The sequence below is a fragment of the Macadamia integrifolia genome, unplaced genomic scaffold (assembly GCF_013358625.1).
Source record: "Macadamia integrifolia cultivar HAES 741 unplaced genomic scaffold, SCU_Mint_v3 scaffold_218A, whole genome shotgun sequence".
NCBI classification, from domain to species: Eukaryota; Viridiplantae; Streptophyta; class Magnoliopsida; order Proteales; family Proteaceae; genus Macadamia; species Macadamia integrifolia.
Window position 1 is genome coordinate 276,454 of NW_024870647.1, and position 26,682 is coordinate 303,135.

Here is a 26,682-nt window from a genome sequence, read left to right on the forward strand (position 1 = left end):
CTGTGACATCTTTGACTTCATATTCCATCTTCTAAGATTTGGCTCATACACACATGATACACAGCGGCGCAGAAAGCAAGCTTACCAACATAATCACTAATCACAGAAAGTTTCCTTTTTAGGTATTCTCTTTTAACAAATTTCTATCATTGACAAAAGTCTGAATGACTAACATTCTCTTAACCAAACACTCTTGAGTTTTGCTATCCTTTCTTTGATTGAAAAGATATTAATGTATTGAAAAAACAAGACTAGAATTGTTCATACAATTTCACGCATGGAAGAAAGATTTACAAGATATGCACAGGGGGACAGAGAATTTCCATAAAAGTATGGGCCTTGCACTTCTCGTACATGAAAGATATACATGATATGAGAGAGAGAGAGAGAGAGAGAGAGAGAGAGAGAGAGAGGGGTTCTTCATACAATTATAGGCCTTGCACTTCAGAGAGAGGTGTATAGGTATATATGTTGAATCTGACTGATTAAATTATCCAAGATGGTTCGTTAAGAAGGACATGGGAGCCAAGCAAAGCCCTCTTTTCTTCAGTTCTGTACTGTAAGCTTCTGAACCAATGAAACCCAATTCATTTCTCTCATCAATATGTTTACTTCCTTTCTCCTACAAAAAATTAAAGAACATAAGGAATTGATTAGCAACATATAGAGTCTAAATCCATAAACAAGGACAAGCTAGAGAATCCAAAATGATCTTACAAAGAGAAACTGAAACTCACCTGAGAACTCTCAATTCCATCTTCTCTCTTTCTTCTGTTCATATGGAATGGACTCAGCTGGCTAACCTATTGACAGAAATTTGTAGATTTTTTATCATTAAAACAAACCCAGAAATATTTTCATTTTTTCTTGAGAGATTAAGGAAGAGTATGATCTAAAAGTGTAATTAAAGAAGGGTAGGATGGATTTTGTCTGTACCTTGGGACTATTGCAAGGAGAACTTGCAGTGTCCTCCAAATCATCATCATCCAGGAGTTTTCTGGCTCTTTTCTTCTTGAAATTCAATTTTTTATAGCTCTTCTTGGGGACCATCATTGAAGAGTACCCATTAATAACTTGTTGATGATCAGAGAACTTCCATGCAGAAGCTGCATCAGAAACCAATGAAGATGTCCCAAAATCAGAAGAACAAGAAGTATTATCTCCATTGTCGTTCATGAAGTCCTCAAAATATTCTGTCCAACCACTCTCCTCGGGACAATCGATTTCTTCTTTAAAAGACATGGCTTTGTTAATAGAAGACATCATTGAGTCTTCCATTGATCAAACAAGATACAAAAGTGAAGAAGAAGAAGAAACAGTTTTGGCAGGTTTGAGGGAGGATAGAAGTAGATATATATATATATATATATGTATGTATATAACAGATTAAAAAAATATAAGAAAAAAAGGAGAAAAAAAAAAACTTTAATGTGGGCCATAGGGAGTTGGGAAAACTAATCACTAAGCTCCAAACAAAAGACAGAACTTGAGAGAGGTAGAGCGAGAACGTGCAAGAAGAAAGAAAAGAGACAAATAAGGAGAAATTTTGACCACGTCGCCCAAAATAGACTTCCACAATTTCTTATAGGTTATGGGTTCTCTGTGTTTTGCTTTCTCAAGAGAATCTGTAAATTCTTATTGCGTAGAAAACAGAAAGGAGGTTCCCACTCAATTCATAGTTACATTGGGTTAGGAAAACCTTCTTTGTATTGGCCGCTAAATAGCTCTTTAGGTAACATGCTTGTCAAATCTTGGCTGCAATTAACCATCAATATATATAAAAGCCGAGTAAATTATGACCCTCCTCATATCCTATAGTGGTGGAAGCCTCTTGCATTGAATACACCATCTTTTATGTAGAAACTGAGTTAAAAACTAGTTGAAAAAGACCAGCATGATTAAAAGTGCCATTTATGTATGGTGGACAAATTGCTGAGATGTATCGATTGTTTGACTTCATAGTTTCCATGGGTTTGAGAATGATTAGTGTATTTTCTACAGATTGTAATTTTTTTTTTCAGTAAATTATTTTTACCTATAAAAACAATGCTATAAATTGTAATATTATTCTATGTTAATTATATATATATATATATATTAGCATATATTAGCTCTTTCTTTCTCCCTCAAAAAATTAGAAGCTTCACTTACATATCTAATATTGTTATTTAATGGGTTGGTAGAAGAACTTATTATATTACATTTCTAAATTAGTTCCAAAATGGTAGTTAATTTGATGATACCTGGTGGGTACCATGTCCCATCAAACAATATTAGACGCAATTTATGCTTATCATAGTATTAAAATAATATTACAATGATAAGAAATTTAAGGGAAAAAAAAGTAGCTATCCTTTGATATCAACATCAAGATAACAACAACAAAAATATTATATCAAAAGAATAGTATGATACATAATACTAAGAAATAAAAGTGAAAATAATGGTATTATTAATATTTGATTATCATATTGCAAAATCATAATTATGATTAAAACTAAAATTGAATAGTAATAGTAAAGTTCTATAAATTATTTTGTCTTGTTTTGGATAGATTCAGTTGAAGGATCTCTCTCTCTCTCTCTCTCTCTCTCTCTCTCTCTCTTATTTATGTTTTAATCTTATTTTTCATGATAAAAATTTAATTTATATTTTTTCTGTGAAAAGACTTCCTCCTCTCTACAGTTCTATCGTAAAACAAGCAAGCCTTCTGCAAGTTGATTTATTTTTTTAAATTCGTTTTTAAATGTCATTCAAGGAACATCTTAAAACAACATAAGATATTAGACCTTGAGCAAATCTGGGACATTATCATCTTGAGATTCGGAATAAAGTCCTTCACAATTGTGTAGTTTGCCCTAAAGGAATGGACATTTTGCCATTTCTTGGAATCTTCCTCTCATTGCTCCCCTCCCCCCCCCCCCACCCAATTTTGATGTATCATCTATGCTTTTGTTACTTCCCCCCCCCCCCATCCTCTCTTGTTTTCTATATCCCTTCATTTGTTGATTTTGCCCCCTTCCCCGGGATTTTGTTGTATCCTACCTTTTATGGATGTTTAGATTTCTTGAGTTAGGGCTAACCCTTGGCTACTTGCTGATTTGGATTGTTGTCTATCTTTTTTTTTTTTTTCATTTCAATCAAAATTTTATTGGATAAAAAGGGGGCCCGGGGGGGAGGGGTAAGCAGAGAATATAAAGCCCCATAAAAGCTACGGATTGAGATTGAGGAGAAGCAATTACATACTTTTTCATGTGTGCCATTGAGTAAACAAACAAAAGAACAAGAAGAAATCATAAAAGGGAAATCAGCAACTCTTCAAGGATGCAATGAAACTCTTCTAAGTTTCAAGAGGAATAACTCTTCAAAATTCCAATTTCAACAGAGTCAAATTTCATTCATCAATAATTTCTATATGCCTAGTATGGTTCTACACCCTTTTTATTGATGAAAGTATATTCTCAAGGAGTTTTGGGAGTAGGAAAGGGTAAATATAAACCAGTGTTGGTAGCTTGTCCCTTGGATACTTGGCATACACTCTATATCGCATCACAAAATGGTGCACATCCTATTTCAGATGGGGCTAAAAGCAACAAGTTGTAACCAATTCAAGGGTCTTATCATGACCAAAGTGACCTTCATTATTTTATTTTATTTTATTTTTATGGCTAAGAGCACTTGCTACCCAGTCTTGAATTCCAGCTTTGTGCTTGATGATTCTTGAAGAAATTCAGCCTCTTCACACATCAAGAATTAAATTTATACTAACCTAAAATGTACTTCAATACCTCATAGTCTGTCACACCTTGTTCCACATAGAACCAGACCAGTAACCAAGTTAACTCTTGTTAACCCAAAACCTGCTAGGATCACATGACACAGTAACCATAGCACAACATACACACACTAAGTCAAATAAAATTTATATTTCAGCAGAAGTCTTACCTGTACATATCTGTAAATACCCCAATACTCTTGATACCCAAATTGTGTTATATAACATAATTACATGTGGGTCCGTAAGCGTGATATATACACAAGAAATATAATTTAAGCATCTAGAATACAAAAGGGGCAACATCTCCAAAATAATCAAAAGGAATCCTTGTATGGTATCAATGTTGCTGACTCGCAATACAGAAATCGCATGGGCACTCGGCCCCATGCCCAAGATCTTCAGGGACCCACCATTCCTCAACTGAAAATTCCACGGTGGGTCCTGGCTCTAGCTCTTTAGCTGGATGACCTGCAAGATCAACTAAAAATGGAGTGCATGTGGGGTGAGCTCACTAGCCCAGTAAGTGAAAAGAAAAACCACACAAGTATGTGTAATACAAATGAACCTATATGCGTGCAGTTCATTTTATTATCTTAGTCCACCTAGACAATAATTCTAAGTTATAGGTTATGTGCTACTCACAACCAGAGTGCGCATATGCCCCGGGTCTTAGTCGCGAGCCCCATCCCCCGACACGCCCATAGGGTTGCCAAAGAAGGCCAGCCGTTGGTACCAAAAAGTAAAATGCTCACCCAAAGCGACATTAAAATAAATTGCTCACTCAGAGCGACATTAAAGTAAAATGCTCACCCAGAGCGACATTAAATTTAAAAGCAATACGATTGGCCCTCTATTATATCACTAAAGTTGCCTACATGATATATCTAATACCTAAACCCCTGCTGGGAAGGGTCGTAGCATAGGGATATGTCAATTCTAACCGCATGCTCCTATGTGAGATAGTATGACTGCATAGTATCACCGCGTTCTATACCACGGGCCACCAATGCATTAGTGTCCAAGCCGACTATGACATCTATTTTAACAAACATCATAATCAATAGTTAAAATCACTCATTTCACATCACGAAACAAGAACAAACATTTAACAATTAAAGATATCAACATGTTAAATCATAATTGAATTTCATAAGGCACACATCAATGCATGCAATGTCATTCATGGATGACTAGTCTACACAATAATAAATGATGACATGGCTAGTCTACAATCAGAATGACATGATGCAATGTTCTCTTCCCACTTACCTATTTGTATATGATGATCACCCTTGGTATAAGGTAGATCCGACATGCGATGACATGAGTTCTAGTACAACTTATCATAAAAGAGTTAGGTTTAATATACCTCCACTTTAAGGTCATAACCAGTGAGGTTTGATGATTCCAATGTGTTTACAAGAGTGGGTTACCCGACAAATTTGGGTCCAATCAGAATGTGAGAGGTCGGATTGGTAGGTCGACCGGCGGGTAGGGCACCCACCAGTCCTTGCTCGCCTGTTGATCCAAGAATACTACCTAGATCGATGGGCCAAGAGTGGCAGGCAAGGCACCCACCAGTCCTTACTCGCCTGTCGGATCAACATCCCTGCTTGGACTGGTGGGCCAAAAGCAGTGGGCAAGGCACCCATTAGTCCTTGCTCGTCGGTCAAGCCAGTAGCCCACCCAGGACAGGCAGGTGCTGGATTGGTGGGTCCCGTCCATTTCCAAGTACCCACCATTCGAGACCAAGGTTTTGCTGCTCTCTCCCATTTTTCATCCCACCTTAGAAAAACCATCAAGGGTCGATTCGACAGTATTTTCCATAAATCTAAGGCTCCAAATCATGATTCCAACCTAGATCTAAAGTCGATCTAAGGTCTTAAGCGTGGATCTTACCTCTTTGCTCAAGAACACCTCAAACCCTTAAATCCTTTTCTTTAGCTCAAGAGATTAACAAAAACTTCACAAATCTTGCAAATCTTCCTCTAAATCCTTCATAAACAACATATAGAACTTCTATTAAAACTCAAAAGATAGTAGCAAGATCCAAATGATTTCTACCCAAATCGAAGGATTTCACTTTGGGTTTCATAAAGGCTTAAGGAATATGGACTTTACTCACCTCAAATCATAGATCTCGAGATGAGAATCGTAAATCCGGTGTCAGATTCAAGAGATCTGACCCCGACAACACGATCATCTCCTTCCCCATTTTCTTCTTTTTTTTTCTCTCCTCTTTCTTCTTTTTCTCTCTCTTCTTTACTTTTCTCAACTACCATGTAAAACAATAAATGACGTGAAAGAGAGATAATAAATGCTATTTATAGTGGGGTCAAAATATCTAGTGACCAGATTGGTAGGTCACACTGGTGGGTCAACCCACCTATAACCACCCACCAGTTAGCTAAAACTTAGTCTAAACATTGGGATTTTCGATGAAGCGGCTCAGTCCTGACACGTATTTCGCTCCCTGTAGACTATTTATAAGTATACTCAACATAAAATATGGCTATGTACCTTTATTGTGCATACATGGCCTCGTGATACGTGCATGTGCACTACTTTGGTACGCGGGCTCATTTGGCCAACCTGAGTTCAAAATCATCCTTGCCATCATGTTCCATAACGTACTTGCCCCGACTCGCTTGGGTTCAGGTCCTGTAAGACCAAATCGAACCAATCGAAAAATTAGACCGGGTTTAGAAAGTAAGGTATCACATAGTCTATATACAAATAAATTCCCTATAAATGAGATACTACCTCCTCTTGAGCAAGAAATCATCCTAGACTTCTCGGGTGACCTGTAAAGAAGAATAGACAAAAGAGAGTGAGCGTCAGACTGATCTGGCAAGGGACTCTCTAATACTTAAGTCAGATCTCTTTGTAAATAGTGTAGTTCAAGAATAATGAAAAAGTATTGATCCCTCGGAAAGGGGGTATACATGAGTATTTATTATTGTAGTTAAGTGGTTGTGGAGAATCCCAACTTGTTAACCGTCCTGGAGCCAGTAAGAGTCTAGGCATAACAGGAGTCCAAGTTCAGTGAAAGTTATATTTGGAGTGTGCGTAGATAGTGAATATCCTGACCAATGGGGGATTGTTTCCTTTTAGGGATGACTAGGAGTCCTTGTAGATGATCTTTCCTGATTGGGATAAATTCACTCCATGCTTGGAGATTACGTCTTCGATTAGGAGTGAGTTTCCTTATAGTGGACAAGTTCCCTAATTCAAGGAGACTCCGAGTGATGGTGGCTTAATCGCTTGGTGTATGAGCTAGAAATGGATTCTCTTGTGATCTTCCACAACTGGGGATTCTCTTCCACAACTGGGGATTCTCCGAGTATTCACGAGTAGCCTGATTGTTCAATTATGCCTATGAGTAGCTTGGTCACTCTGTGGCCGAGCCACAGATGATGATCTAGAGGTGACCTACAAGTTAGTACTCGTTCAAATGCTCGATTTAAGTTGTCTTGTGGTTTGGCCTTGGGCTGTGTTTGAGATTTTAAATGTAACCGCAAGCGTACGGATCAGTGTAGCTACGGGTCAAACACAAGAAGAACAACCACTTTATTTTTTTATTTCTTTTAATAATGCGAAAGTGAACTGATTAATGGTTGTGATGTAATTCTAATTACCATCCTAAACATATGTATCTAAAATAACGTCCTAACCATTCGTCATCTAAGAATTTAAAGACGCAAGCCACACAATTAAAATTAAATAAATAAATAAGTGAAAATAAACAACCCACGCAATTAAAAAAAAATAAAGGAAAAAAATACTGAAATAAAAATAAAGTAAAAGAAAGGGGAGAAAGCTAGAGAGAGACTCATAAGTATGTTTCTCTACTTAGCTCGAGGGATGCATCATAATATAAGCTTCCCTACTTGACCAGAGAGTCACTCTTACAAGGGTTACTCTACTTGGCTTTAGGGAAAGGGAGACAATTAAAATAAAGTAATAAATTGATGGTTCTATGGCTAGGAGGGGTAAAGCCAACACATACACTAGCCATGAACCTTGGGGGAAAGGGATAGCAATAATGTAATGACTAAAATTAAAATCCTAAATTAAGAAAAAAAGGGTAGTCAGAAGAAGGAATGCGAGGGGGGAGAGAAGATTACTAAAGGAGAATAATTACTTGATTCAATGCTTGAACTTGAAAGCTTGGGTGATTCGAGATACTACCAGTACTAAAAACCAGATCTGGAATAAACCAAATCTGAAATTTCTAGTACTAGAGAAAACAAATGTTAAAAAAAAAAAAAAAAAAAAAAAAAAAAAAAAAAAAAAAAAAAAAAAAAAAAAAAAAAAACTGAACTTGAAAAAAAATTGCTCCACGACTCGTGATCTTGTCACCTAGATCTAAGTCTAGAACTATAACTTTAAAAATTACAACTCAATTTCATAGATCATAAACATAAAAGGCTGAATAAGAACAAAAGAGTGCTTGCATTAATTGATATAAAAAATTATTACAAAAATGATTAAAGCAAAAATAAAGAAGAACTAAAACTAAAGAGAGTGAGAGAGGGAGAGAAAGAAGAAAACTAAGCATAAACTAGAAAGTAAACTAAGAAGAATAATAATTAGGAGGGGGGAGGAAGGGGCTTTTATAGGGCTTTTGTCTTGCCTCCTTCCTTCTACAAGTCTTCTTTAAGAAAAGAAATAAAATAAAATAAAATAAAATCTTGGTAAAAATCCTCATTCTCTGAGATATTATGTGAGGAAAGAGAGAATCCGTTTCCAAAATTAACAAATTCTATTCCTTCCTTACAATATTAACCAATATCTTACAATTTTGATTAAATCAGAAAGGAATCTCTGCATAGCATCTTCAAGATCTTGTGAGGTGGCAAGGAGAGAGAATAATATTCAAAATTTTGTAGGAGAGAGGATGTGGTACCAATGAGTGGGTTCTACCTTTAGACTGGTTCTTGATTCACTTTAAGCACTTTCTCTTGTAAACTTGGAAACTAAAAAAAACAAGAAAAATAAAAGTAGTACTATCCAAAGTGGGGCAAAATGTACACTTATATCCCTAAGATTTCACACATTATTGTGCTCATCAAATTTCCCCATACTTGACTTTTGCTCATCCTCGAGCAAGATAAATAAATAAAGAAATGAGAGAAAAAGCCTAACTCACTTTCGTAGGAATCACGGTTGCACTTAGCATGTGCAATAAGCCTTTAAACCCCTAAGTTACCCTAGTGGACGAGTTGTGTCTCGTGAGTGTTTGCAGTGAATATACACCCAAAATTCAGAATAAATAAATCCCAATCTTAGCTAAAGGTAAGGCTCATACCGATCCAGAGCAAAGATAAATTTTCTTACAAGGGACCCCCACACTTGAACTTTTATTACCCTTGATCAATTCCATGCACTAGCATATTTCTTAATTTAGAACTCACCTCGTCTCTTTCAAAACATCCTTATCTTAAGGCAAAACCACTTGTGAAGAAATAGGGAACCAATGACTAAGGCGTTGGAGTGTTTTTGACCAAAACATATTACTAAGCATTAATGACATTTGCACATTTTTTTCTCTTTTTTTTTTTTCGCTTAAACTCTATTCTACTTCACTACTTTTTGCCTGAATGACATGATGGAGCAAACACCAGACACCCAAGTTACTATGTAGCTTCGCTTTTTACATATGCCCACAAAGACAGTCATGCTAGAGTTCCTTCAGAAGTTTCCTCCCAAGGAATTTCGATCAAGACACCACACTTTCTGAGGCGCAATGCCCAGTCTAGTTCCAAGGGAATCAACTCTTATTCTTCTTTATACCATATTTCACATTTCATTTAAAATTGTGGATTTGTCAACTCATGCCAAATTAAAAAGAATGTCTCAACTCTAAATCAAAAGTACAAGGAACCCACAGACTTACATATTGTCCAACACCATAAAACATGGGTCTCTTATTTTTCAAAAGAAAGTCCCATCTAAAGACACATGCTTGTTTCTTTCTTCTCAATAGGGTTTTTATGCGTTCAAAATGGGTACCTTAGTCAAAACATTTATTTTCATACATCAAGCAACCGAATGGTATGATCATTCACCAAAAGCCAAAGTAGGACTTCATCCTTTGGCAAGCTCAAAAAAAAAAAAAAAAAAAAAAAAAAAAAAATAAAATAAAGTGGAAAAAGCAGAAACTGGTTTCCCTCCCCCACACTTAAGTCATGTAATGACCTCAATGCATGGAAAGAATTAAAAATGAAGATAATGCAAGGGGGTCATACCTGATTAAAAGTTAGTCATCAGTGTAAAGAGGTTCATGGAGATCCATGACCTCTTCACTACCAGTATTAGGAAACTCGAGGAATGGCTTCAAACGCTGACCATTAACCTTCGAAATTACCCCTGTTCCTGGATTCAAAATCTCCATAGCCCCATGGGGATATACATTATGGATTTTAAATGGGCCATCCCATCGAGATCTAAGCTTACCAGGAAAAAGATGCAATTGAGAGTTGTACAATAAGACCTTATCACCAATTGTAAAATATTTATGCAGAATGTGTTTATCATGGAAAGCTTTGGTCTTTTCCTTGTAAATCCTAGAACTTTCATAGGCTTCATTCCTAAGTTCCTCCAACTCAGATAGTTGGAGCCTACGATGAATTCCCGCATCAGACAAATCAAAGTTGAGTTTCTTGATGGCCCAAAAGGCCTTATACTCCAACTCAACTGGTAAGTGACAAGCTTTCCTATACACCAAACGGTAGGGAGACTGATCAAGATTGGTCTTGAATGCAGTCCGATGGGCCCACAAGGCATCAATGACCTAAGTGACCAATCCTTACGGTTGGGATTAACAGTTTTCTCCAAGATTTGTTTGATCTGCCTATTAGACACCTCCACTTGGCCACTAGTTTGGGGGTGATAAGGGGTAGATAACTTATGGGTAATCTCATACCTTTTCATTAGGGCCTCAAAAGGTCGATTACAAAAATGAGTACCCCCATCACTAATTATTATGCGTGGTGCACCAAAGCGAAAAAAAATGTTCTCTTTGAGAAACTGAACCACCACTTTGTGATCATTAGATTTACAAGGTATGGCCTCTCTCCATTTAGAAACATAATCAACAGTCAAAAGTATGTATAGATTCCCAAAGGAATTAGGGAATGGTCCCATAAAATCGATGCCCCAAACATCAAAGATCTCAACTACAAAAATAGGGTTGAGGGGCATCATGTTCCTCTTATTGATACAGCCAAAAGACTAGCAGATGGGACAAGCCTTGCAAAAGTCAAAAGCATCTCTAAAAATAGTGGACCAATAAAATCCACATTGGAGAACCTTTGCAGTAGTTTTCTTAGGTCCAAAGTGTCCACCACTTGAATGATCATGACAAAAAGAGATAATAGAATGTTGGTCATGATCAGGAACACATCGTCGGATAATCTGATCCGGACATATCTTAAACAAATAAGGATCATCCCAGAAAAAGTGCTTAACTTGGGAATGAAATCTATATTTATCTTAGGTAGACCAGTGATCCGGAGTCACACCTGAAACTAAGAAATTGACAATGTCAGCAAACCATGGTTCACTGGACACTGCAAATAATTGTTCATCTGGAAAGTTCTTGTTGACTGGAGAATCGACAGTTAAGGAATTGGGAAGCCGGGATAAATGGTCTGCAACTAGGTTTTCGACTCCTTTTTTATCCTTAATTTCTAAATCAAACTCTTACAAGAGTAAAACCCACCTAATGAGACGGGCTTTGGCATTCTTCTTCTAAACTAAGTATCTGAGAGCAAAATGATCAATATACACCACCACATGTGAACCAACTAAGAAAGACCGAAACTTTTATAATGCAAACACAACCATTACAAATTCTCTTTCAGTGGTTGTATAATTGAGTTGTGCATCATTTAAGGTCCTACTAGCATGAGAAATGACAGTGGGCAACTTATTAATCCTTTGACCCAAAACCACTCCTATAGCAAAATCTGAAGCATCACACATCAGTTCAAAATGTTCAGTCCAAATAGGTGATTGAACAATGGGTGCATTGGTCAACTCCTTCTTAAGTTGTTTAAAGGATTCTAGGCACTTTTTAGAATACTCAAAAGTTTGATCTTTGGCAAGTAATGAAGTGAGAGGTCGGGCTAACTGACTAAAGTTCTTAATAAACCTTCTGTAGAAGCCCGCATGCCCTAGAAAAGATCAGACGTCCTTAACAGATTGAGGAGGTAGTAAATTATCAATTAAATCCACTTTGGCTATATCTACCTTAATTCCCTCCTTAGATATTACATGGCCTAAAACAATACCAGATTTAACCATGAAATGGAATTTCTCCCAATTCAAAATCAAATTCTTAGATATACACCTTTACAAAACTAGAGAAAGATGATGAAGACATTCAAAATAGGAATTCCCATGAATTGAAAAGTCATCCATAAATACTTCTAAGAATTTTTTGACCATGTCAGAAAATATGCTCATCATGCATCGTTGGAACTAGGGGTGTCAATTCCTAAACCGAACCGGTAAAACCGGCCGGACCGAACCGATAACAACCCGGACACCGAACCGAACCGAAGCCTTATTGGTTCGGTTCGGTTTCAAGTATTGTAACCCCAAAACCAAACCGAACCGCACCGAAAACCGGATGAACCCGAAACCAAACCGAAACCGGCTCAAAACCCGGACCGAAACCGAAACCAAACCGGTAAGAAACCGAAACACTCCAAAATTCATTAAAAAAATTAAAATTTGAATAGTTTTGTATACATTTGTATGGAAAATCGAATATCGAATTCAAACTAGACCAAAAATCAAAACCAACCCGGTTACAAATCGATTTAAGAAATCGAAGTTCAACAATTCATCATTTGGTTGTTTCCTAATGGCTCCATACCGGTTTAAAAAACCGATCCAAACCGAAATGAACCTAATAAATCCAAACCGGTACCAACCCGAACCCAAACCGCACCGAAACCGACACCGGACCGAAACCGATAAATCCTTATTGGGTCGGTTTCGGTCACTTCCAAACTCACACCGAAACCGGTGGAGCCGGACCGAAACCGCACCGACCCGGACCGTTGACACCCCTAGTTGGAACGTAGCAGGGGCATTACAAAGCCCAAAAGGCATACACCTGTAAGTAAATGTTCCATATGGGCATATAAAAGTGGTCTTATATTGGTCCTCTAAAGCAATTGGGATCTGGTTATAGCCAGAATATCCATTAAGAAAACAATAGTATTCATGTCCAGCTAACCTCTCTAACATCTGGTCAATGAATGGCAATGAGAAGTGATTCTTCGAGGTTGTCACATTAAGTTTCCTGTAGTCTATACACACTCTCCACCCAAATTGGACACGGGTTGGAATTAGTTCATTATTGGCATTGGGAACTATAGTCACACCAGACTTCTTAGGCACTACGTGAACTAGGCTTACCCATTGACTATTAGAAATAGGATAAATTATTCCATGATCCAAGCACTTTAGGATCTCTTTCTTAATAGCTTCCATTATCACTGGGTTAGCTCTTCTTTTGGGTTCCGTGGATGGTTTGGAATCCTCCATAAGATGTATATGATGTTGCACAATAGAAGGGCTTATACCCTTGATATCAGTCATAGTCCAACCTAGGGCTTCCTTATTATCTTTTAACATTTTAAGTAACTCCTCTTCCTTGCTAGAAGTCAAATTTGAAGAAATTATTACAGAAAGAGTCTGATCAGGCCCTAGGAAAACATACCTCAAATTAGATGGCAATTCCTTAAGATCTAGCTTAGGGGGCTCAACTATGGAAGGTTTGGGAATGGAATTGGAAAGGGGTCCTAAGGGCTCCACAAGTGTATGAAGACTTAAGATTTCAGAAAAGAAATTTTCACTATCATCATCAAACTCATCCATACACTCTTGGAATTCTGAATCAAAATTAATATCAAAGTTGATAATTAAATCATCAGAAAATCCAGAAAATCCTCAATCATATTAATCTCTTCTTTCATATGTGGTTGCTTGCCTATCCTAAACATGTTAAACTCAACAGTTTGGTTACTAAAAGATAATATTAGGTAACCATTCCGGCAGTTGATTAATGCATTACTAGTAGCCAAGAATGGTCTTCCTAGAATTATTGGAATCTCATCCTTGGTTGAGAAGAGCTTGGTATCTAACACAATGAAATCAACAGGAAAAATAAATTTAGCCACCTTTAGTAAGACATCCTCAACCATCCCTTTAGAAATTTTAACATACCTATCTGCCAACTGAAGAGTAGTTCCAGTGGCTTTCAATTCTCCCAATCCAAGTTGCTTGTACACATGGTAAGGTAAAAGATTCACACTTGTGCTAAGGTCAAGTAAGGCATGCTCAATGTAGGTGTTGCCTATGACACAAGATATGGTAGGGCTCCCTGGATCCTTATACTTGGCTGCTATAGGCTGAGTAATTATGGAACTAATGTTACTTGCCGAGAACGCCTTTTTGGGCACACTAGTGATACGTTTGTAAGTACACAAATCTTTTAGTACCTTTGCATAGGCGGGAATCTAGGATATGGCATCCAAAAGGGGGATGTTCACTTCTACCTTTTTGAAGACTTCTAAAATTTTGTCCATGGAAGCAGTCTTCCTGTTGTTTACCAAACGATTAGGAAATGGGACAGGATGAATATAAGGACTGTCAGGGATTTGCCTTTGTTCAGAAGAATCATTTTTGGTTTTCTCAACCAAATCATCTTTAGTTTCAGAAAAATCTTTAGGTTTATCAGGCGAACCTGAAACACGAAGCACACTTGTGTCCTTAACTGAAGGAGAGTTAACATGAGTAATAGATGAGGAAGATTTAGGAACGCTCTGTTGGTACTCTCTACCTTGTTAATCTAAGGGCATTAATAACATTACATTGGTTAGAGGGCCCTTGTTGGGTCTAACCTTGTACTATATTCAGTGGTGCATTAGTTGATGTTTGTGAACTGACAGGCTAATGATGTCTAGGGTTAGGCTCTGGTTGACTGGGTAAAGTTCCTTTCTTCCTCTCACATATAATTGAGACAACTTGAGTGAGTTCTCTCGTAAGATTTTGATGGCTTGTCATGAGGAGGGCCATAATTTTTTCCAAGTCACTTATTCTACTTGCCTCTCCAGTGTTGGTAAATACAGGGGATTGCTGGTAAGATGATAGCAGAGGGGCCCTAGGAAAACTAGCCTGAGATCCTACATTTGACCTAGGAAAAGTATTTTAAGAAAAAGATTATTGTGCAAAGGGAGGCCTTTAGAGTCCAGGTTGACCTTGATTGTGGAAATTGGAAGTCCCTGCTTGGTTGCCTTGATTCCAAGAGAAATTTGGGTGATTTCTCCATCCTGGATTGTAGGTATTACTATAGGGATTATTCTGGTATAAGACACTAACACTATCATTAGAAGTGCCCCCAGAGGTGTTGGGGCATTCTTCTAGGAGATGTCCAGGGGACTGGCACCAAGCACAAATCTTAACCAAATTGACTGATGATGGCTCTCTAGGAACAATAGCCTCAATTCTCTTGATTAAGCTATCCAAATGGGCTTCCTTAGCTACTATCCCAACTAAAAAATATCCTTTTCTTCCTATGGTTCTTTCCCTCTCTTGTGTTGATTCCCACTCACGGGTTTTGTTAGCTAAGTTAAGTAAGAATTCCCATGCCTTTCCTTCATCTGTAAAGGATGTGAATCTCTCAGGGAACATAGACTCTATCATTTGTTTAGTTGGGTAATCAATATCCTCATAAATTATTTGACATAAATGCCATAAGTCTAGGCCATGGTGAGGGCATTCTTGGAGTAGATCCTTGAATCTCTCCATAAGTTTGGAAAATGACTCACTAGACTTTTGCCTAAACTGAAGGATATCACTTCTAAGCTTATTGGTCTTGTGAGTTGGGAAAAACTTCTTAAGGAAGACAACTGTGAAATGTTCCCATGAGGTTATGGAATTTGTGGGTAACCCTTCCCATGAGGTTATGGAATTTGTGGGTAACCCATACAACCACTTCTTAGCTTGGTCTTTCAATGCAAAAGTGATAAACCTAAGCTTAACAGCATTATCAGAAAGCTGTTGGATCTTAATTAGAACACATACCTCTTCAAATTCCCTTAGAAATAGGTATGTATCCTCAGAGGTCAACCCATAGACGTGGGGCAACATAGTGATGTATTGAGATTTGAGTTCAAAGTTATTGCCCTGGGCTTGTGGTAGAACTATGCAGGAAGATTGGGCTGTTCTAGTAGGGTAGAACCTATCTTTCAGAGATTTAGGTGAAGGATTTTGCTTTTGGTTTCTCATATTGAAGGGTTTTAAAGAGAACAAACGTATAGGGTCACTACTTGTTGGATCTCTTCTTTCTAACCGATTCTTAGTATTACATACCCACCTAACATTCATGCAACAAAAAACTATCCACAACTAGAGTAAGACAAGCACAAAAGAATGGATATAATTTTTTTTTTTATAATTTTTTTAATGATTTTTTATGATTTTTTGATTTTTTTGGCTTTTTGAGAGCTTACCGTCAGGGATCCGGGGTTGCTCAGGTCAATTCCTGAGGTACTGCTACATGGCGAAACTTGTCTTTATCATACTATAAGGCATGACGACCTCCACCGATACAACTATTATTGCAAGTTGTTCTTCTCAGGAATTCAATAAGAGAAAAGCAAAAACAAAACAAAGCAAACAAAGCACTTCGATTTACCAAAAGAAAGCAAAAAATAACATGGAACTGTCTCCCCGGTAATGGCGCCAAAAACTTGTTTGAGATTTTAAATATAACCATAAGCGTACGGATCAGTGTAGCTACGGGTCGAACACAAGGAGAGCAGCCACTTTATTTTTTTATTTCTTTTAATAATGCGAAAGTGAACTGATTAATGGTTGTGATGTAATTCTAATTACCATCTTAAACATATGTATCTAAAATAACGTCCTAACCATTCGTCATCTAAAAATTTAAAGACACAAGCCACGCAATTAAAATTAAATAAATAAATAAGTGAAAATAAACAACCCACACAATTAAAAAAAAATAAAGGAAAAAATGCTGAAATAAAAATAAAGTAAAAGAAAGGGGAGAAAGCTAGAGAGAGACTCACAAGTAGGTTTCTCTAATTAGCCCGAGGGATGCATCATAATATGAGCTTCCCTACTTGACCAGAGAGTCACTCTTACAAGGGTTACTCTACTTGGCTTTAGGGAAAGGGAGACAATTAAAATAAAGTAATAAATTGATGGTTCTATAGCTAGGAGGGGCAAAGCCAACACATACACTAGCCATGAATCTTGGGGGAAAGGGATAGCAATAATGTAATGACTAAAATTAAAATCCTAAATTAAGAAAGAAATGGTAGTCAGAAGAGGGAATGCGAGGGGGGAGAAAAGATTATTGAAGGAGAATAATTACTTGAATCAATGCTTGAACTTGAAAACTTGGGTGATTTGAGATACTACCAGTACTAAAAACCAGATCTGGAATAAACCAAATCTGAAATTTCTAGTACTAGAGAAAACAAATGTAAAAAAAAAAAAAAAAAAAAAAAAAAACTGAACTTGAAAAAAATTTGTTCCACGGCTCGTGATCTTGTCACCTAGAACTATAACTTTAAAAATTACAACTCAATTTCATAGATCATAAACATAAAATGCTGAATAAGAATAAAAGAGTGCTTGCATTAATTGACATAAAAAACTATTACAAAAGTGATTAAAGCAAAAATAAAGAAGAACTAAAACTAAAGAGAGTGAGAGAGGGAGAGAAAGAAGAAAACTAAACATAAACTAGAAAGTAAACTAAGGAGAATAATAATTAGGAGGGGGGGAGGAAGGGGCTTTTATAGGGCTTTTGTCTTGCCTCCTCCCTTCTACAAGTCTTCTTTAAGAAAAGAAAGAAAATAAAATAAAATAAAATCTTAGTAAAAATCCTTATTCTCTGAGATATTGTGTGAGGAAAGAGAGAATCCGTTCCCAAAATTAACAAATTCTATTCCTTCCTTGCAATATTAACCAATATCTTACAATCTTGATTAAATCAGAAAGAAATCTTTGCATAGCATCTTCAAGATCTTGTGAGGTGGCAAGGAGAGAGAATAATCTTCAGGATTTTGTAGGAGAGAGGATGTGGTATCAATGAGTGGGTCCCACATTTGGACTGGTTCTTGATTCACTTTAAGCACTTTCTCTTGTAAACTTGGAAACTAAAAAAAATAAGAAAAATAAAAGTAGTACTATCCAAAGTGGGGCAAAATGTACACTTATATCCTTAAGATTTCACACATTATTGTGCTTATCAGGCTGTCTGGCTCAACCCTGATGCCTTGTGTTGAGCTGTATTGATGAACTATTTTTACCATAACAGCTCCAATGCTCAAGAATACAAAAAAGAGCATAAAATTCCAAGTCATTGATATTGTAGCTAAGCATTGCACCACTCACTAAAATAAGCAATGAGATGATTGGCTTGATTCAGGATGTTTCCAATACCTATACCCAATGCATCATAATGAACTACAAATAAGATCGAAGTTGAGTAGAGTAAGGATTGGGGTTGTACTCAATTTGTCCCTTTGTTGCTTAAAGCTTCTTTGAGTTCCACTTGTCCACTCGAACACTACTTTCTTCATGCAAGCGGTGAGTGGGGCTACAATGGTACTGGACTGTGCAATGAATCACCACTAGAAGGAAGTCAGGTTGTGAAAATTATGAATTCATGCATATTGGCAGCGGTTGGTCACTCTTATCACCTTTATTTTTACTTCGCCAATGCATATACCATCTCCAAACACATTGAATCTCAAATATACGATTCGGGATACCATTAAGTAGAACATGTTAGGGGCTGTAAATAAGTGTTTTTGTCTCAACACAAATAATAATCTCAAAGGCAATGTAGATGCTCATTAGTAGCTTTGTTGAAAATAAGTATATCATTAAAATAAACTACAACAAAACAACAAAAATGGTTTCAAAATGTGAGTCATGAACTATTATCAAGGTGGAATGAGAATTAGACAAACCAAATGGCATAGCCAAACACTGAAGTAGTAAATTATGAGTCATTAATGTTGTCTTACACTCGTCTTCGAGATTGATTCGAATATGATAGTAGACACTTTTTAGATCTAACTACAAAAAAATTGTGGCCCCTGATAACTATTCCAAAAGGCCATCAAGGCAAGGGGTAAGAAAGAAATATTTGATAATGATCTTATTGGTCACTTTACTATCTATGCACCATCTACGTGCCATATTTCTTGGGCACAAGAGGGCTAGTATGACAAAGGACTGAGGCTTTCTCGAATAAAGCATTTGTTCATCAATTCTGTCAGCTATTGGTGCAACTCATCAAGCTCAATCGGACACATCCAGTAATTAGCCAAATTAAGTAGTGAAGATTAACACCCTTAAATACAAATTATTAAAAGCATCTCAACTTGTTCTACGAATGGCATTTGATGCTTGGTACCAAGTGTAGTAAAAGTTATATTTGGCGTGTGCAAATTCATTTTTTTTTTTCTTAAGGAGATATCTTAGTACCCCATTCATGTTATGCATTTTTTCCTGATAAGATGCATGTTAGACTAATGATATTCCATGAAAAATCTCTCAACTGTAGTTCTTAGGTGTTTGACATTGTATTGTAATGCATGTGATTCATTAATCACCAAAAAGAGACAATTTGACCCTAATGAGAGCCATTTTTGACCTTATGCTCTTTTATTTGACTCTTGATTTTGTAGTAGGGCTATTCAATAACTATATTAAGTGTTTTTGAAATCTTATCTTTTGGCTTATCTCAGGAATATCCATAGGTCCCTATTCTTTTTTTTTATTTTTTTTATTTTTCTGGGTTTTACTCCTCTTCCTAAACAAAGCTAGATTTTCTGTAAGACTATTTTTGTTTTCTTTTGTTTAATTTTTTCCATTACTCATTAAAAAACAGAGAGAGAGAGAGAGAGAGAGAGAGAGAATTTATTTAGTTTAACGCGTTAGATATGTTTGGAACCACGTTAGTCCATCGTGGCATCCATCTTAATACATAATTTGGGAAAGATAAATTCGTATAAACCTTAATTAGTGTTTTGTTATTTCCCAAATTTAGGGTTCTAGACTTTTGTTGCAGTCACTGTATCGCGAAGAGATGTGAAATGGAGAGTTCTGCAAAGACCTATGATTTTGAAGTAAGGTGACGTAGCATATGCTTTTTGGGTCCCACACTCCCACGTCAATGTGACTTTTTCTCTCTTTTTGGGTCCCACAGTCCCCCCACGTCAATATGACCTCTCTCTCTCTCTCTCACAACTTTGAAAGTAGAAATTTCAAAACAATCGAAAACGAACTCGGGCCCACCATAGATGGGACTAACGTAGTTGTAGAAAATAAAATTAATGAAATATAACATTTATTAATAAAACTAGTGACGTAATATGTGACAACTCAGTTAGTTGATTCTTTGAATTTGGTATTTTCTATTGGTCAAAGAAATTCTTAAGAGTTTCGTTGGTATTGTCTGGCATGTTTCATTCAATTGGGCACAGTATGAATACTTTGTTGAAAAAAGAAAAGTCTTGGTCCATTTTCTCTTCCCCTCTCATTTTCAAAAGAGCAAACCTTCCTTCTCCTGCCATTATTAAAGAAAATTGGAAATTTTTTCCACAGCAATTAAAGTGTAGGTAGGAAAGACAACAATAAACCCTTGATTTGTACCATGTGACGCATGAATTGCCAATTGGTCAATTTTTAATTAATAACATATTTCAGTAGGTGTAAAATTTACCACATGGATTTTTTTAATAAATAATATCAATTTATTGTAAATTAAAAGAAGAAAAAAACTGTATAAGCAAAACTTGGAAACCCAAAAGAATTCTTGAGACATACCTCAAGGAGTTAGGATTTGGATCTTCTGCGAGATAATAGGGTGTCTGACGTACATTTAACGCCCAGAAGAGACTTAAGCAACGTGCGACTATTTTAGGTTTCGTGTCTAAGTATTTCTAACCTTTGAATGCGCACCAGATGTCCTGTTACACCACAGAAGAATTCAATCCAAATAGCTAAAATGCTCCATAAATTAAAGATAAAATAATAATAAAAATAGATTCATAAAAAAAATTTCAAAATAGGAGAGGCAGTATGCAATAAATTTCCACCTCTCTATATGAATGTCCATGACTATAGATGGACAAGGACGAGAATGAGGACGAGGACAAGGACATGTTTTATTTCGATAGGCAGGGAATTTTTTTTTTCTCTCCTATATGGGATATGGTGCAACAGTAAGAAAGTTCGGCATTATTGCCAATAAGCCTCCTTTGAAGGTCTTCCTAACCAATTCCACCTCAAGAACCACAAGATTGTCCAGCCGTCTAGAGGGAGTACATAAGTTACAAATTTTCACCCAAAGGCCGTAGATGAAAGGGTTCTCAAACAACAAAAGATCTCAACTCTCGAGGCCAGCCAAAGAGAAGCAACATAAAGGATTGACGTGGACAGATTTCTTGTAAAGCTGGTCCTTGGTGGGGAGGTCATCCACCAAACATATCTAAACTTGTGCTCATCTACACTTGTTATAGTTGTGACTTTCCTTTTTGTTTTATTTAAACATTGTAGAGTTTATTTGGATCCAAACTTAATACATAAGCAATGAAGGCTTGTGCCAACCTATCAGTGAAATTTGGCTGCAACTGGCATACAATGTGGAATATATTACTTCAGTTATATCACAGAAAGCACAACTTAATTAGGTGTTGGGTTCATCTAAATCATTTCCATTAGATTTGGTCATACCCAACATTGTTTTTAGAGAGAGAATTTTTCCAGTCTAGTGTTGCCTACACTAGTGCATGGGAACTTCTTCAATGCATAGAGCAAAGGCAGCATCGTCTTTTGCATCTGTCTGAGCATATGTAACATCAGATTGGTAGGGTTATTTTTTTCCTTGTTCATCTAACAAAATGATGTTTAGCTTTAGTTGGTGGGTGCTTTGGTGCTTTAACCAAAGGATTGAAACCTGATATAAAGATATAAATTTTTTTAAGGGGGTGTCTGGACACTGATTATTATCACTTTGTGCATATCAAGGAATTGATGGATGGTGAATATATTTAGGCTGCATTTGGTATCATTTACAGAGTCTATTTCTATTTAAAAAAAAAAAAATTTGATGAAACACAAAAATAAAAAAGAGATTAAGAGTCATTTATGTGTTTTGGCCAAAATTGATTTTCAGCTATTTTGCGCTGAACTTTAATCAGCACATGCTTAAAGTCTTAATCTAGAGGGGTAAAGTAGTTATTTTCTTTGTAATTTGAAATCCAAGCCCTTTGCCCCCTCTTCTTCAGTCCAAAGTGGAGAAATTAAAGAGATTTATAAAGTAGATGGATGAAGGAAATCTCTTCACCCATTTAAAAAAGAAAAACCATTTTGTACATAGAGATCAAACTATTACTCACAAAAATCCATTTTTCTCAAATAGTTACCAAATTATTTTAATGTTTTGATAAAAAAATAGTTTTCATTAATTATTTTTGTTAAAAAAAAAAATGATACCAAAGAGGGTCTTAGTTAATAAATTAATTTTGGGAGTCTCATTCTATTTTTTTAAATAGGTGAGACCTCTCTCTCTCTCTCTCTCTCTCTCTGGCTGCAAGGGAAATTAAAGAGAAGGAAAATGAAATTTTCAAGCTTAAAAAATGAAACTACCATTTTCCATGTGACAATACTATATCACTAAGTCTAAATCATTTCATTTTTAGTTATTATTATTATTATTATTATTATTATTATTTGCATCTAGATCACTTTCATATGAAAGTAAAATACAAATTACGTAAAATGTATCATTACTAAATGTGGTAAGATTTTTAAATAGTTAATACAAGCACATGGGATAATATTTACCTTTCTTTTTTGGGTTCAAAATTTTTTTTTTCCTTCCCTTTAATTTCCTTTGTTATTTTCTAAAATAAAATATATAAAATAAAATCCATTGCAACCAAATGTAGCTTGAAGCAAATAAATACATTAAGAGGAAATCAATAGCAACGCATGTGCACACCTGGACGATAGCTTAGCGGTTTGACACTACTTACTTAAGAGCGTGCTTAGGGATTGATCAGTGGATCAACTCCCCTTGTAAGTGCATTAGTGCTATCATGCACCATTATTCACCCCTACTCCCTACCCCTTGGCCCCCAATGGGTGCCCACTTCCCCTCCAGACCACTATAGTGGTAGGTTCAACTTGGCACCAAAAAAATAAATAAATAAATAAAATAAAAATAGCAATGCATGGCAATCAAAAGTTACAATGAAATGACCAAATACCTTCACACATTTCTCAGCAAACAAGAAGAAAATTAAAGACTGCAAAGTAGGCCTAATCAAGAAACAAATTAAGCAGTCTAGTATCCACCTCAACCTACCCTCTTGTTTGCTTGAGTTTTACAGTTTGGTGTGATCATAATCAATATGGCTAAAAAAATATATTAATAGAAAAATAAAAAGAAAGGTTCCCTTATCCAACTCAATTGATTCCCACCTCCCCAACTCTTTAATATGTGGAATTCTTGAATCATACACCTCTAATCTTTATTCAACTCACTTTCTACATCATTTGCTTATTTTCTACGTCATTGGTGGGCTCCATTCATTTCCTTTTTTTTTCTGTTCTTAATCTTCCACCCAAGGAAAAATGTCAAACTATCACCTCTTTAGGCTCTTATTGAACGTGGGAACTTACTCAAGAACAAGGCTTCATGGACATATATGCCGTCCTCACCTGGCCTGGTGAGTTGAGAACCTCACACTACAATCCCCTGACTGGGCCAACCCAAAGTGTTATTATAATAGAACAGAGAGATATGCTGGCCATATCTTTTATCCTTGAGTCCCACATTAAACATTAGATCAAGTTAGCCCCCAAGGCTCTCTCTCTCTCTCTCTCTCTCTCTCTCTCTCTCTCTCCATTGCAAGCTTAAGGGTGAGGGGTTCATGTCCACTATCCATGTTCCTCCTTCATATGCACTAAGTGCTGATCCTTGCCTTGTTGCACCCTAACAACAACTAACATCCAAACTGTCATTTTCCTTTTGTAATCTAAGCTTCCACGTTTCCACTATATCCTCTTTTAGAGTCTCTGATTTATGATTAAATTAATTAATTACAAAAAAAAACCCATCTAATCCTTCATTCTCTATTAATCTAATGTGTATTGACTTTGCAACTTTCCTTTCGACATTCTTGGATAGCTTCATTAAACAAAGTCCTTTGTGTTATTAAGTATTCCTTTTCCTTCAACCTAATCACTCTTTACACCGAAATTTTCGTCGTTATCACCATCATCTTCATTAGTTTAACGAAAATTAATTCCTAATGAAGATAAATCCTCCCCCTACTCGTACCCCATATTGTCATCATAATCATCATTAGTTAAATGAGAAATTTTAACAGCGAAAAATCTGGGGATAATGGAACTCATTTTAAATGACATGGGTGGGTTGATGAGTTGAGGCCACTATTAGAGCTTCTCATTGTGTAATTTGTTTGTGGGATCCAATTTAACACGTTTCCTCATAAGGGTTCTTTTTGTGGTGGGGTCTTACAATCTAATTAGGATTACATTACAAGTTAGGGTGGCTACTTCAATTATCTTCTCACAGAATCTAACAGGTGAATGAACCCAGACAGATGGGTATTTATGCTCGTGTTCAAGGAAGTTGTTTATATTATGCAATTCTAATATTTAAATTTGAGTAATGTCAGGAGGACACTATCTCACCAACCCCTCCTATCATTATTTGTCAACTTCATTATTTATTTATATGTAGGCTAAGTATTTAGCCTATGCTTTTTCACAAGAAAAATAAACAAAATAAAAATTATAGTGTCATTGCCCAATTGTGTAACCAGATACTTGGGGTTCCTCTAGTTTTCAATATAAATTTCAGATAAATAAGGTATATCCATGTATACGCATTTATCTATACAAACCATACTTGTATTATCCTTGTACTACCTTCCATTATAGTACACTTTTACTATAAGTGTAATGTACATTATCTTGATGTGTATATATACACACACTCACAAATTTGAATATATAACTATACATCTTATTCCATTTTCTTTATCATGGTATCAAAGCCTAGCTCTTACTAGTACTGCTGCCACACCACATTTGTAGTGTTCGATTCCATGAGTCTCTGAGTTTCATATTTTTCCGCTACTTTTTTCGAAGACACAACTTCTATTATCACGATTAAGAATAGTAGCATCAAAATGTATTGCCCTTATGTCTTTGAGTAGCTAACATAATCAAAGAAATTCAAAGGTTGTAACAACAATGGCACAATAGTTTGCCTCTTTGCTAGATCGAGAGGTAATAGTTTGCTTCTTGCATCACGAAGTGATGAGAAAATCTTCCAAGAAGAAGCATGAACTAATAGTGGTTCATTGATCAATGGGGTCTCTATCCCAATTTGTATTAGGATAGACACAACTTTTGAGAGGAGTAAACAGAAAAATATAGACCATGAAAGAGTGCCTCTGACATACTGCGAAATGCAAGGAACAACAACATAGTAGAGTGGGTGTGGAGCAAATATAAACTGATTGACACTATGTACTGCATAAGCAATATCAAGATGAGTAACTGTGAGATAGACAAGACACTCCCATGGAGAATTGCAACCTGAATAGGAGTGCCATTAGTAGGCGTCTGATTCTATGGTTTGAAACCAATTAATCAGGACCGTTCTAGTCCTAGCCCAAAAAAGGTTGAACCGATTAGAAACTGTCCCAATTAACTGGAACCAACCCATTTGACACCCTACTTACTTATAGCCGAGAGAGAGAGAGAGAGAGAGAGAGATTGGGAATGGGCTAAACCGAGGTTGTGTTGGAGGCCCATCTAGTTTAGAAAAAGGATAATAAATCTGGTAGGGGGAAATTAAACACTGGACTTTATAACTATTGAAAATGTTATAATGAGATTGTAACGCCTGAGCTCCAAGAACCATCACTATGATTCAGTCAGCGATCATTATCAGTATTATATATTTTCCCCTACTTCATTAAATATCATCATAAAAGTAAAACACATGGATTTATTGCTAATTTATTTCTCATTTTTATGAGCTGGGCATCCTGGGCCCGGGCCCGGGCCCGTTTTTGTCTTCTTTCGTTTTTTGGTACAAGTCAGTACAATTTTAGGCATGTGTGTATTAATGGTTTGGGCTGGGCCTACTGATACTGCAACTGCAGGGAGTTATTTTAGTTTCAACTGAAACTTATAACAACGATGCAACTCATTGATACTTTCTATTGTGAGAATTTTTATCAAAAACATATCTCCAGTGATGTCATCTACTACCAATATGGACAAATCCAACTAGGATAATGGGAAAATTACATGATTATTCATTTTTGGATTTTCTTTTATAAAACTACCCATCCAAAGTTTCAGTTGGGAAAAAAAAAAACCCAAAATTAGGTTTATGTTTATAAAACTAACCACCCAAAGTTTCAGTCAATAAAAATACCCAAAATCAGGTTTGGGTTAACAAAACTACCCACTCAAGTTTCAATTAACAAAAATACCTTTTTTTTTTTGGTAAAGAAAAATACCTAATTGTATGTGGAAGATGAAGGAGAATCACTATTTTAAACCCAAACTTAATTATAGGTATTTTTGCTAACTGAAATTTGGGTTGGGCAGTTTTGTAAACCCAAACTTGATTTTCGGGTATGAATTTGGATTTTTTTGTTAATTAAAACTTTAAGTGTGTAGTTTTGTAAAGGAAAATCTAAAACTGGGTAATCATGTAATTTTCACTAGAATAATCTGAAACCATAATATCACATATTGCCAATACTTATAAAATAATG

The 26,682-nt window shown here is 36.1% G+C and overlaps 1 protein-coding gene and 1 non-coding gene across 2 annotated transcripts; one reads left to right on the plus strand and one right to left on the minus strand.

Moving 5' to 3' along the window:
- Window positions 1-213: 213 nt before the first annotated feature.
- Window positions 214-1,314, minus strand: LOC122071402 (vascular-related unknown protein 4-like). Its single transcript, XM_042635747.1, has 3 exons — window positions 937-1,314; window positions 738-803; window positions 214-622 (listed from the first exon to the last, which is right to left on the minus strand). The coding sequence occupies exons 1-3, from the start codon at window positions 1,276-1,278 to the stop codon at window positions 491-493; spliced, it is 540 nt and encodes a 179-aa protein (XP_042491681.1). The 5' UTR covers window positions 1,279-1,314; the 3' UTR covers window positions 214-490.
- A 14,246-nt stretch (window positions 1,315-15,560) lies between these two features.
- Window positions 15,561-15,667, plus strand: LOC122071413. The gene has a single exon (XR_006138180.1). It is a non-coding gene; the product is annotated as a small nucleolar RNA R71 (small nucleolar RNA).
- Window positions 15,668-26,682: the final 11,015 nt, after the last annotated feature.